Source organism: Hypanus sabinus, chromosome 5 (assembly GCF_030144855.1).
Source record: "Hypanus sabinus isolate sHypSab1 chromosome 5, sHypSab1.hap1, whole genome shotgun sequence".
NCBI classification, from domain to species: Eukaryota; Metazoa; Chordata; class Chondrichthyes; order Myliobatiformes; family Dasyatidae; genus Hypanus; species Hypanus sabinus.
The window spans coordinates 183,385,830-183,398,190 of record NC_082710.1 but is presented as its reverse complement, the minus strand read 5'-3'; the positions used below and the strand labels follow the sequence as shown (position 1 = coordinate 183,398,190).

The window sequence follows — 12,361 nt, the reverse complement described above, 5'->3', positions numbered from 1 at the left end:
CAGTGATCACAATGCCATTAGTTTCAATATAATTATGGATAGGGATAGGACTGGACCCAGGGTTGAGATTTTTGATTGGAGAAAGGTTAACTTTGAGGAGATGCGAAAGGATTTAGAAGGAGTGGATTGGGACAATTTGTTTTATGGGAAGGATGTAATAGAGAAATGGAGGTCATTTAAAGGTGAAATTTTGAGGGAACAGAATCTTTATGTTTCTGTTAGGTTGAAAGTAAAGGTTAAAAGTTTGAGAGAGCCATGGTTTTCAAGGGATATTGGAAATTTGGTTAGGAAAGAGAGAGATATCTACAATAAATATAGACAGCATGGAGTAAATGAGGTGCTCCAGGAATATAAAGAATGTAAGAAGAATCTTAAGAAATAAACTAGAAAAGCTAAAAGAAGATATGAGGTTCCTTTGGCAAGTAAGGTCAAAATAAATCCAAAGGGTTTCTACAATTATATTAATAACAAAAGGATAGTGAGGGATAAAGTTGGTTCCTAAGAGAATCAGAGTGTGGAGCTATGTGTGAAGCCGAAAGAGATTGGGGAGATTTTGAACAATTTGTTTTCTTCGGTATTCACTAAGGAGAAGGATATTGAATTGTGTAAGGTAAGGGAAACGAGTAGGGAAGTTATGGAAACTCTGACAATTAAAGAGGAGGAAGTACTGGCGCTTTTAAGAAATATAAAAGTGGATATATCTCTGGGTACTGACACGATATTCCCTAGGACCTTGAGGGAGGTTAGTGTAAAAATAGCAGGGACTCTGACAGAAATATTTCAAATGTCATTAGAAACGAGGATGGTGCTGGAGGATTGGTGTATTGCTCATGTGGTTCCATTGTTTAAAAAGGGTTCTAAGAGTAAACCTAGCAATTATAGGCCTGTCAGTTTGACGTCAGTGGTGGGTAAATTAATGGAAAGTATTCTTAGAGATGGTATATATAATTATCTGGATAGACAGTGTCTGATTAGGAATAGTCAACGTGGATTTGTACATGGAAGGGCGTGTTTGCCAAATATTGTTGAATTTTTTGAAGAGGTTACGAGGAAAGTTGATGAGGGTAAAGCAGTGGACGTTGCCTATATGGACTTCAGTAAGGCCTTTGAAAAGGTTCCGCACAGAAGGTTAGTTAGGAACGTTCAATCGTTAGGTATTAATATTGAAGTAGTAAAATGGATTCAACAGTGGCTGGATGTGAGATGCCAGAGAGTAGTAGTGGATAACTGTTTGTCAGGTTGGAGGCTGGTGACTAGTGGTGTGCCTCAGGGATCTGTACTGGGTCCAATGTTGTTTGTCATTTACATTAATGATCTGGATGATGGGGTGGTAAATCGGATTAGTAAGTATGCAGACGATACTGAGGTAGGTGGTGTTGTGGATAATGAAGTAGGTTTTCAAAGTTTACAGAGAAATTTAGGCCAGTTTGAATAGTGAGCTGAACAATGGCAGATGGAGTTTAATGCTGATAAGTGTGAGGTGCTACATTTTGGTAGGACTAATCAAAATAGGACATACATGGTAAGTGGTAGGGCATTGAGGAATGCAGTAGAACAGAGTGATCTAGGAATAATGGTGCATAGTTCCCTAAAGGTGGAATCACATGTGGATAGGGTGGTGAAGAAAGCTTTTGGTATGCTGGCCTTTATAAATCAGAGTATTGAGTATACGAGTTGGGCTGTAATGTTAAAATTGTACAAGGCATTGGTACGGCCAAATTTGGAGTATTGTATACAGTTCTGGTCACCGAATTATAGGAAAGATGTCAACAAAATAGAGCGAGTACAGAGAAGATTTACTAGAATGTTACCTGGGTTTCAGCACCTAAGTTACAGGGAAAGGTTGAACAAGTTAGGTCTTTATTCTTTGGAGCGTAGAAGGTTGAGGGGGAACTTGATATTTAAAATTATGAGGGGGATAGATAGATTTGACGTGGATAGGCTTTTTCCATTGAGAGTAGGGGAGATACAAACAAGAGGAAATGAGTTGAGAGTTAGGGGGCAAAAGTTTTAGGGTAACATGAGGGGGAATTTCTTTACTCAGACAATGGTAGCTGTGTGGAACGAGCTTCCAGTAGAGGTAGTAGAGGCAGGTTTGGTATTGTCATTTAAAGTAAAATTCGAAAGGTATATGGACAGGAAAGGAATGGAGGGTTATGGGCTGAGTACGGGTTAGTGGGACTAAGTGAAAGTAAGTGTTGGGCACGGACTAGAAGGGCCGAGATGGCCTGTTTTCATGCTGTAATTGTTACATGGTCATATATGGTTATATATGGATTTGTGTGTTACTCTGGATTACTATCAGCGGCAGAACTCCGCTCTTCCTGTCACTGGGATTGTATTCAACTCCGGTCTGCCTGTCACTGGTTGTGTGTTTAACTCTGGTCTGTCTGTCACTGGGATTGTATTTAACTCTGGTCTGCCTGTCACTGGGATTGTATTCAACTCCGGTCTGCCTGTCACTGGTTGTGTGTTTAACTCTGGTCTGTCTGTCACTGGGATTGTATTCAACTCCGGTCTGCCTGTCACTGGTTGTGTGTTTAACTCTGGTCTGTCTGTCACTGGGATTGTATTCAACTCCGGTCTGCCTGTCACTGGTTGTGTGTTTAACTCTGGTCTGTCTGTCACTGGGATTGTATTCAACTCCGGTCTGCCTGTCACTGGTTGTGTGTTTAACTCTGGTCTGCCTGTCACTGGGATTATATTTAACTCTGGTCTGCCTGTCACTGGGATTCTTTGCTCCCTCTAAGCCGCGCAGTAACTGTAACGCTGTCGCGCATTAGCTTTTGTCGCCGCGCCGCTGAATCTTATTTTATATTTTTACATTATAGTGCCGTGCAGCCTTCAGGTCGTGTAAAAAAAATCCCAGTTCACAGCAATGGTTGGTCTGTGCAACTGTAAAAGAAAATAGCGGGAACCTTGCTGGGGTTATATTTATCTTTGGGCTGTAGTGACCGTGTCTAACTCTGTCATCTCGCACTGTTCCATTGTTCATACCATAGTATATCCCCAACTCCGCCTGGAGGGATCTTCAGAAGGCTTTACTGAAACGGAACGCCTTTGTCCGACAACATATTCAGAATCACAAGGTGAGTCAGTCTAATAAGAGAAAATCTGCAGACGACACACACAAAATGCTGAAGGAACTCAGCACGCCAGGCAGTATGTATGGACGAAGAATACAGTCGTCGTTTCAGGCCGAAACCCTTCAGTCTAGTGGCTAAACCGGTTCCGATTTCCGGCAGCTCTAGTAGTGGCGAGTGCCCTAGTGTAAATTGAGTTGTGATTTAACTGTCACTGAATGGCGGCTCGTAGAGGTGCCGCGGGTTCTCCGGCTCCCAATAATGGCGCCTAGAAAGTGCTTCAGATTTTCTAATCAGGGATTTCTGTCAACGCAAGCGCTGCGAATACAGGTGTATATACGCTAGTGATTTTTGTTTAACTACCGTATCGCATCCAGAGTAACAATTATTTTGTCCCCGTGTGCTGAAAAATGACAATAAACAATCTTGAATCTTGGAAAAAGTTTCCCTACGGTTGTCATAGTTGACTGGGCTTTGGGGCGTGGGGTGTAGTGGGGATAATCTCCCACTTCCTATAAAACGCTTCCAATGGCCTCTGACAACGTCCAATTCCCGGCCTTCACGCGTGGTTTAGTTAGTAAGCCTGGCGGGACTGACAGGAGAAAAGGGCAAATGCCGGTTACTGGCACCTTATAACCAGTGGCTTCGGGCAGAAGGGGCTCGTCAGCCGTGGTTGGCAGCTCATCTAAGAGAAGAAAAACTCTGATTTTAAGCTCCCGCTGCCTGGCGGCTGTACCCACTCATGGGGAAGGCTTCGGGAGTAAACCCCGAGGAAGAATCCCGGAGCAGAGGCAGTCCCGCGTTGAGATCAACGCTGACCCGACAACTCCTGCAACGCTGCTGGTCCAACTATGTCGGCCTCTGCCGCTGCTTTGGATTTATTAGTTGCACGGAGTCCGTGAATGCGCAACACACTGCTCTCCATATCGTATTTTCATGGACTGTGTATCCAGCGGAGACGCAATATCCATGCTCGACCCCGACCAATGGGGACCTCACAATCTTGATAGTGACCACCGTCCCGAGCACGGGACTGCGGCTGCAGAGGTCCCCGAGCAGCCTGGAAACGCCCAGGACACTGGAACCGTCCCGCCTTGCCCAGGACACTCTTTTCCTCTCTGCCCACGCAATCCCCGCTAGTCAGAGCCTTGAGTTTATTATTGTCTTGTTTTGCAAGTCTTATCTCTCAACCCCCCCCCCCCCGCCACATCCCTGCAACGCCCGGTTCCTCCAGGCCCGGCCTCCCAATCATCCCCGAGTTTAACCCCTTCCGTTTGGCAGCGTATCTCCAGCTGCCTGGGTCGAGAGATCCTCTCCCCTTTTTGTAAGTCAATGTGAAGCCCCTATCGCTCCGGGTACTCTGCAGTGACTTGGGATGTTAAATTATTGAACCCAGAAAGTTAATCAAACGATTGGGAGGTAGTAGACAAGGAGAGGATGTTTCCTATAGGGGCGGAGTCTTGGACCAGACGGCACAGCCTCGGAATAGAGGGACGTCCATTTAGAACAGAGATGGGGAGGAATTTCTTTAGCCAAAGTGCAGTGAATCTGAGGAATTCGTTGCCACAGACGGTTGGAGGAGTCAAGTCATCGGAGGTTGCTAGTTCCAGATGAGTAACAGTGTCAAAGGTCACGGAGAAAAGACGGAGGAATGGGTTTGGGAGGGATAATAAATCAGCCATGATGGAATGGCAGAGCGGACTCGACGGGCCGAATGTCTTTAGCTGCTCCTATGTCTTATGGTCTTGTAGTGAGATCATGACCCCTACTCTGTATTCCAGGTGACATTCCAGAAGGGAGTTACTCGGGATATCACCGATATGCTGATGAGGACCATTTGGGATCTGAAGGAAGGCTCTTTGGAACAGGGTGAGGTGACGGAGGAACACATTCACATGATCATCGTGGACCTGTTTATTGGCGGGATGGAAACCACCTCATCCACTCTCGGCTGGGCAATTGCGTATTTGGTTCACTGGCCCGAGGTGAGCACGGACCTTTCGGGGGATATGTCGCAACAAGTTGCCCTGAGCACCCCTTCAAATTCAAGTTCGTTTCTTGTCGTCTGACTGTACGATAGACAACCAAACGAAACAACGTCTCTCCGGATCATGGTGCATCCACAACATATATCGCACACTGCACATAAAACAAAATATTATCATAAATAAATTCATAAAATATAACTCAAAATGCATGTGTATTGTGCAGCACAGGTAATTGGTACAGTAAACAACCCACTGCCCTAGTGACGTGAACTTGGTAGAGGCAGGATATTCATCAGTCTCACAGCCTGAGGGAAGAAGCTGCTCTCAGTCTGGCAGTCCGAATCCTGACACTCCTGATGCTCGTGGGTCAAAGCGATTGTGGGATGACTGCAGAAAATCCTTAGCAACGCTATGGGTCCTTCGTTCACGACGCTCTCAATACATGTCACAAATACGGGTGACCCCGTATTTTATTATCTTATGCATTCTGATGCCTTGCAGCTTCCACCCTCTCCTCCCTGGCCCGGCCAGTGGGGTGACCGATGGTTACAGTCTATGGATACCCTCTCACTGCAGCACCACGTGCGAGGGGATGGGTGTCGGGCTGTCAGCGTCGCCTTCTGCCCGGTTCCTACAGCCTTCTCTCAGAGCAGTTCACGGGCAGGTGTGGTAAACGAGTCGGACACGTGGCCTGTTTGCCAGTCCTGCCAAAGCGAACGAAAGGGTCGGGATAAGTTCCAACTGCGTCAGACTACACCCGCCGTCCAATGCAAGAGCCGTGAGCTTCCCAGAACCACCCAACTATGTCACTGCCCCCGCCCAGTAACGACCATTCTCCACAGCACCTTTTCATCCAACCGTGTCAGTCTCCCCAACAACACCACCCCTTCATCCAACAGTGTCAGTCTCCCCAACAACACCAACCCTTCATCCAACCGTGTCAGTCTCCCCAACAACACCACCCCTTCATCCAACAGTGTCAGTCTCCCCAACAACACCAACCCTTCATCCAACCGTGTCAGTCTCCCCAACAACACCACCCCTTCATCCAACAGTGTCAGTCTCCCCAACAACACCACCCCTTCATCCAACCGTGTCAGTCTCCCCAACAACACCAACCCTTCATCCAACCGTGTCAGTCTCCCCAACAACACCAACCCTTCATCCAACAGTGTCAGTCTCCCCAACAACACCAACTATTGATCCAACAGTGTCAGTCTCCCCAACACCACCCCTTCATCCAACAGTGTCAGTCTCCCCAACACCACCTTTTCATCCAACCGTGTCAGTCTCCCCAACAACACCACCCCTTCATCCAACAGTGTCAGTCTCCCCAACAACACCAACCCTTCATCCAACCGTGTCAGTCTCCCCAACAACACCACCCCTTCATCCAACCGTGTCAGTCTCCCCAACAACACCACCCCTTCATCCAACAGTGTCAGTCTCCCCAACAACACCACCCCTTCATCCAACCGTGTCAGTCTCCCCAACAACACCAACCCTTCATCCAACCGTGTCAGTCTCCCCAACAACACCAACCCTTCATCCAACAGTGTCAGTCTCCCCAACAACACCAACTATTGATCCAACAGTGTCAGTCTCCCCAACACCACCCCTTCATCCAACAGTGTCAGTCTCCCCAACAACACCACCCCTTCATCCAACAGTGTCAGTCTCCCCAACAACACCAACTATTGATCCAACAGTGTCAGTCTCCCCAACAACACCAACCCTTCATCCAACAGTGTCAGTCTCCCCAACAACACCAACTATTGATCCAACAGTGTCAGTCTCCCCAACAACACCAACCCTTCATCCAACAGTGTCAGTCTCCCCAACAACACCAACCTTTCATCCAACAGTGTCAGTCTCCCCAACACCACCCCTTCATCCAACAGTGTCAGTCTCCCCAACAACACCAACCCTTCATCCAACCGTGTCAGTCTCCCCAACAACACCACCCCTTCATCCAACAGTGTCAGTCTCCCCAACAACACCACCCCTTCATCCAACAGTGTCAGTCTCCCCAACAACACCAACCCTTCATCCAACCGTGTCAGTCTCCCCAACAACACCACCCCTTCATCCAACAGTGTCAGTCTCCCCAACAACACCACCCCTTCATCCAACCGTGTCAGTCTCCCAAACAACACCAACCCTTCATCCAACCGTGTCAGTCTCCCCAACAACACCAACCCTTCATCCAACAGTGTCAGTCTCCGCAACAACACCAACCCTTCATCCAACCGTGTCAGTCTCCCCAACAACACCACCCCTTCATCCAACAGTGTCAGTCTCCCCAACAACACCAACCCTTCATCCAACCGTGTCGGTCTCCCCAACAACACCACCCTTTCATCCAACAGTGTCAGTCTCCCCAACAACACCAACCCTTCATCCAACCGTGTCAGTCTCCCCAACAACACCACCCCTTCATCCAACAGTGTCAGTCTCCCCAACAACACCACCACTTCATCCAACCGTGTCAGTCTCCCCAACAACACCAACCCTTCATCCAACCGTGTCAGTCTCCCCAACAACACCAACCCTTCATCCAACAGTGTCAGTCTCCCCAACAACACCAACTATTGATCCAACAGTGTCAGTCTCCCCAACACCACCCCTTCATCCAACAGTGTCAGTCTCCCCAACACCACCTTTTCATCCAACCGTGTCACTCTCCCCAACAACACCACCCCTTCATCCAACAGTGTCAGTCTCCCCAACAACACCAACCCTTCATCCAACCGTGTCAGTCTCCCCAACAACACCACCCCTTCATCCAACCGTGTCAGTCTCCCCAACAACACCACCCCTTCATCCAACAGTGTCAGTCTCCCCAACAACACCACCCCTTCATCCAACCGTGTCAGTCTCCCCAACAACACCAACCCTTCATCCAACCGTGTCAGTCTCCCCAACAACACCACCCCTTCATCCAACAGTGTCAGTCTCCCCAACAACACCAACTATTGATCCAACAGTGTCAGTCTCCCCAACAACACCAACCCTTCATCCAAAAGTGTCAGTCTCCCCAACAACACCAACCCTTCATCCAACAGTGTCAGTCTCCCCAACAACACCAACCTTTCATCCAACAGTGTCAGTCTCCCCAACACCACCCCTTCATCCAACAGTGTCAGTCTCCCCAACAACACCAACCCTTCATCCAACCGTGTCAGTCTCCCCAACAACACCACCCCTTCATCCAACAGTGTCAGTCTCCCCAACAACACCACCCCTTCATCCAACAGTGTCAGTCTCCCCAACAACACCAACCCTTCATCCAACCGTGTCAGTCTCCCCAACAACACCACCCCTTCATCCAACAGTGTCAGTCTCCCCAACAACACCACTCCTTCATCCAACCGTGTCAGTCTCCCAAACAACACCAACCCTTCATCCAACCGTGTCAGTCTCCCCAACAACACCAACCCTTCATCCAACAGTGTCAGTCTCCGCAACAACACCAACCCTTCATCCAACCGTGTCAGTCTCCCCAACAACACCACCCCTTCATCCAACAGTGTCAGTCTCCCCAACAACACCAACCCTTCATCCAACCGTGTCGGTCTCCCCAACAACACCACCCTTTCATCCAACAGTGTCAGTCTCCCCAACAACACCAACCCTTCATCCAACCGTGTCAGTCTCCCCAACAACACCACCCCTTCATCCAACAGTGTCAGTCTCCCCAACAACACCACCACTTCATCCAACCGTGTCAGTCTCCCCAACAACACCAACCCTTCATCCAACCGTGTCAGTCTCCCCAACAACACCAACCCTTCATCCAACAGTGTCAGTCTCCCCAACAACACCAACTATTGATCCAACAGTGTCAGTCTCCCCAACACCACCCCTTCATCCAACAGTGTCAGTCTCCCCAACACCACCTTTTCATCCAACCGTGTCACTCTCCCCAACAACACCACCCCTTCATCCAACAGTGTCAGTCTCCCCAACAACACCAACCCTTCATCCAACCGTGTCAGTCTCCCCAACAACACCACCCCTTCATCCAACCGTGTCAGTCTCCCCAACAACACCACCCCTTCATCCAACAGTGTCAGTCTCCCCAACAACACCACCCCTTCATCCAACCGTGTCAGTCTCCCCAACAACACCAACCCTTCATCCAACCGTGTCAGTCTCCCCAACAACACCACCCCTTCATCCAACAGTGTCAGTCTCCCCAACAACACCAACTATTGATCCAACAGTGTCAGTCTCCCCAACAACACCAACCCTTCATCCAACAGTGTCAGTCTCCCCAACAACACCACCCCTTCATCCAACCGTGCCAGTCTCCCCAACAACACCAACCCTTCATCCAACAGTGTCAGTCTCCCCAACAACACCAACCCTTCATCCAACAGTGTCAGTCTCCCCAACACCACCCCTTCATCCAACAGTGTCAGTCTCCCCAACAACACCAACCCTTCATCCAACAGTGTCAGTCTCCCCAACAACACCAACTATTGATCCAACAGTGTCAGTCTCCCCAACAACACCAACCCTTCATCCAACAGTGTCAGTCTCCCCAACAACACCAACCCTTCATCCAACAGTGTCAGTCTCCCCAACACCACCCCTTCATCCAACAGTGTCAGTCTCCCCAACAACACCAACCCTTCATCCAACCGTGTCAGTCTCCCCAACAACACCACCCCTTCATCCAACAGTGTCAGTCTCCCCAACAACACCACCCCTTCATCCAACAGTGTCAGTCTCCCCAACAACACCAACCCTTCATCCAACCGTGTCAGTCTCCCCAACAACACCACCCCTTCATCCAACAGTGTCAGTCTCCCCAACAACACCACCCCTTCATCCAACCGTGTCAGTCTCCCCAACAACACCAACCCTTCATCCAACCGTGTCAGTCTCCCCAACAACACCAACCCTTCATCCAACAGTGTCAGTCTCCCCAACAACACCAACTATTGATCCAACAGTGTCAGTCTCCCCAACACCACCCCTTCATCCAACAGTGTCAGTCTCCCCAACACCACCTTTTCATCCAACCGTGTCAGTCTCCCCAACAACACCACCCCTTCATCCAACAGTGTCAGTCTCCCCAACAACACCAACCCTTCATCCAACCGTGTCAGTCTCCCCAACAACACCACCCCTTCATCCAACCGTGTCAGTCTCCCCAACAACACCACCCCTTCATCCAACAGTGTCAGTCTCCCCAACAACACCACCCCTTCATCCAACCGTGTCAGTCTCCCCAACAACACCAACCCTTCATCCAACCGTGTCAGTCTCCCCAACAACACCAACCCTTCATCCAACAGTGTCAGTCTCCCCAACAACACCAACTATTGATCCAACAGTGTCAGTCTCCCCAACACCACCCCTTCATCCAACAGTGTCAGTCTCCCCAACAACACCACCCCTTCATCCAACAGTGTCAGTCTCCCCAACAACACCAACTATTGATCCAACAGTGTCAGTCTCCCCAACAACACCAACCCTTCATCCAACAGTGTCAGTCTCCCCAACAACACCACCCCTTCATCCAACCGTGCCAGTCTCCCCAACAACACCAACCCTTCATCCATCAGTGTCAGTCTCCCCAACAACACCAACCCTTCATCCAACAGTGTCAGTCTCCCCAACACCACCCCTTCATCCAACAGTGTCAGTCTCCCCAACAACACCAACCCTTCATCCAACAGTGTCAGTCTCCCCAACAACACCAACTATTGATCCAACAGTGTCAGTCTCCCCAACAACACCAACCCTTCATCCAACAGTGTCAGTCTCCCCAACAACACCAACCCTTCATCCAACAGTGTCAGTCTCCCCAACAACACCAACCCTTCATCCAACCGTGCCAGTCTCCCCAACAACACCACCCCTTTATCCAACAGTGACAGTCTCCCCAACAACACCAACCCTTCATCCAACAGTGTCAGTCTCCCCAACACCAACCCTTCATCCAACAGTGTCAGTCTCCCCAACACCACCCCTTCATCCAACAGTGTCAGTCTCCCCAACAACACCAACCCTTCATCCAACAGTGTCAGTCTCCCCAACAACACCACCCCTTCATCCAACAGTGTCAGTCTCCCCAACAACACCAACTATTGATCCAACAGTGTCAGTCTCCCCAACAACACCAACCCTTCATCCAACAGTGTCAGTCTCCCCAACAACACCAACCCTTCATCCAACAGTGTCAGTCTCCCCAACACCACCCCTTCATCCAACAGTGTCAGTCTCCCCAACAACACCAACCCTTCATCCAACAGTGTCAGTCTCCCCAACAACACCACCCCTTCATCCAACAGTGTCAGTCTCCCCAACAACACCAACTATTGATCCAACAGTGTCAGTCTCCCCAACAACACCAACCCTTCATCCAACAGTGTCAGTCTCCCCAACAACACCAACCCTTCATCCAACAGTGTCAGTCTCCCCAACAACACCAACCCTTCATCCAACCGTGCCAGTCTCCCCAACAACACCACCCCTTTATCCAACAGTGACAGTCTCCCCAACAACACCAACCCTTCATCCAACAGTGTCAGTCTCCCCAACACCACCCCTTCATCCAACAGTGTCAGTCTCCCCAACAACACCAACCCTTCATCCAGCAGTGTCAGTCTCCCCAACAACACCAACCTTTCATCCAACAGTGTCAGTCTCCCCAACACCACCCCTTCATCCAACAGTGTCAGTCTCCCCAACACCACCCCTTCATCCAACAGTGTCAGTCTCCCCAACAACACCCCTTCATCCAACAGTGTCAGTCTCCCCAACACCACCCCTTCATCCAACAGTGTCAGTCTCCCCAACAACACCAACTATTGATCCAACAGTGTCAGTCTCCCCAACAACACCAACCCTTCATCCAACAGTGTCAGTCTCCCCAACAACACCACCCCTTCATCCAACCGTGCCAGTCTCCCCAACAACACCAACCCTTCATCCAACAGTGTCAGTCTCCCCAACAACACCACCCCTTCATCCAACAGTGTCAGTCTCCCCAACAACACCACCCCTTCATCCAACCGTGCCAGTCTCCCCAACAACACCAACCCTTCATCCAACAGTGTCAGTCTCCCCAACAACACCAACCCTTCATCCAACAGTGTCAGTCTCCCCAACAACACCAACTATTGATCCAACAGTGTCAGTCTCCCCAACAACACCACCCCTTCACCCAATATTGTCAATCTCCCCAACACCATCACTCCCTTACCCAACTGTGTCAGTCTCCCGACCAACACCAACCATTCATCCAACAGTGTCAGTCTCCCCAACAACACCCCT

General features: G+C 49.6%; 1 protein-coding gene across 1 annotated transcript in view; it reads left to right on the top strand.

The window, feature by feature from the left end:
• The window catches only part of LOC132394860 (steroid 21-hydroxylase), a 65,698-nt gene that overhangs the window by 26,810 nt on the left and 26,527 nt on the right, over window positions 1–12,361 (top strand). The window contains exons 5-6 of the mRNA XM_059971268.1: window positions 3,003–3,116; window positions 4,865–5,068. Coding sequence (XP_059827251.1) covers window positions 3,003–3,116; window positions 4,865–5,068 — 318 coding nt within the window. The remainder of the gene's footprint in view (window positions 1–3,002; window positions 3,117–4,864; window positions 5,069–12,361) is intronic.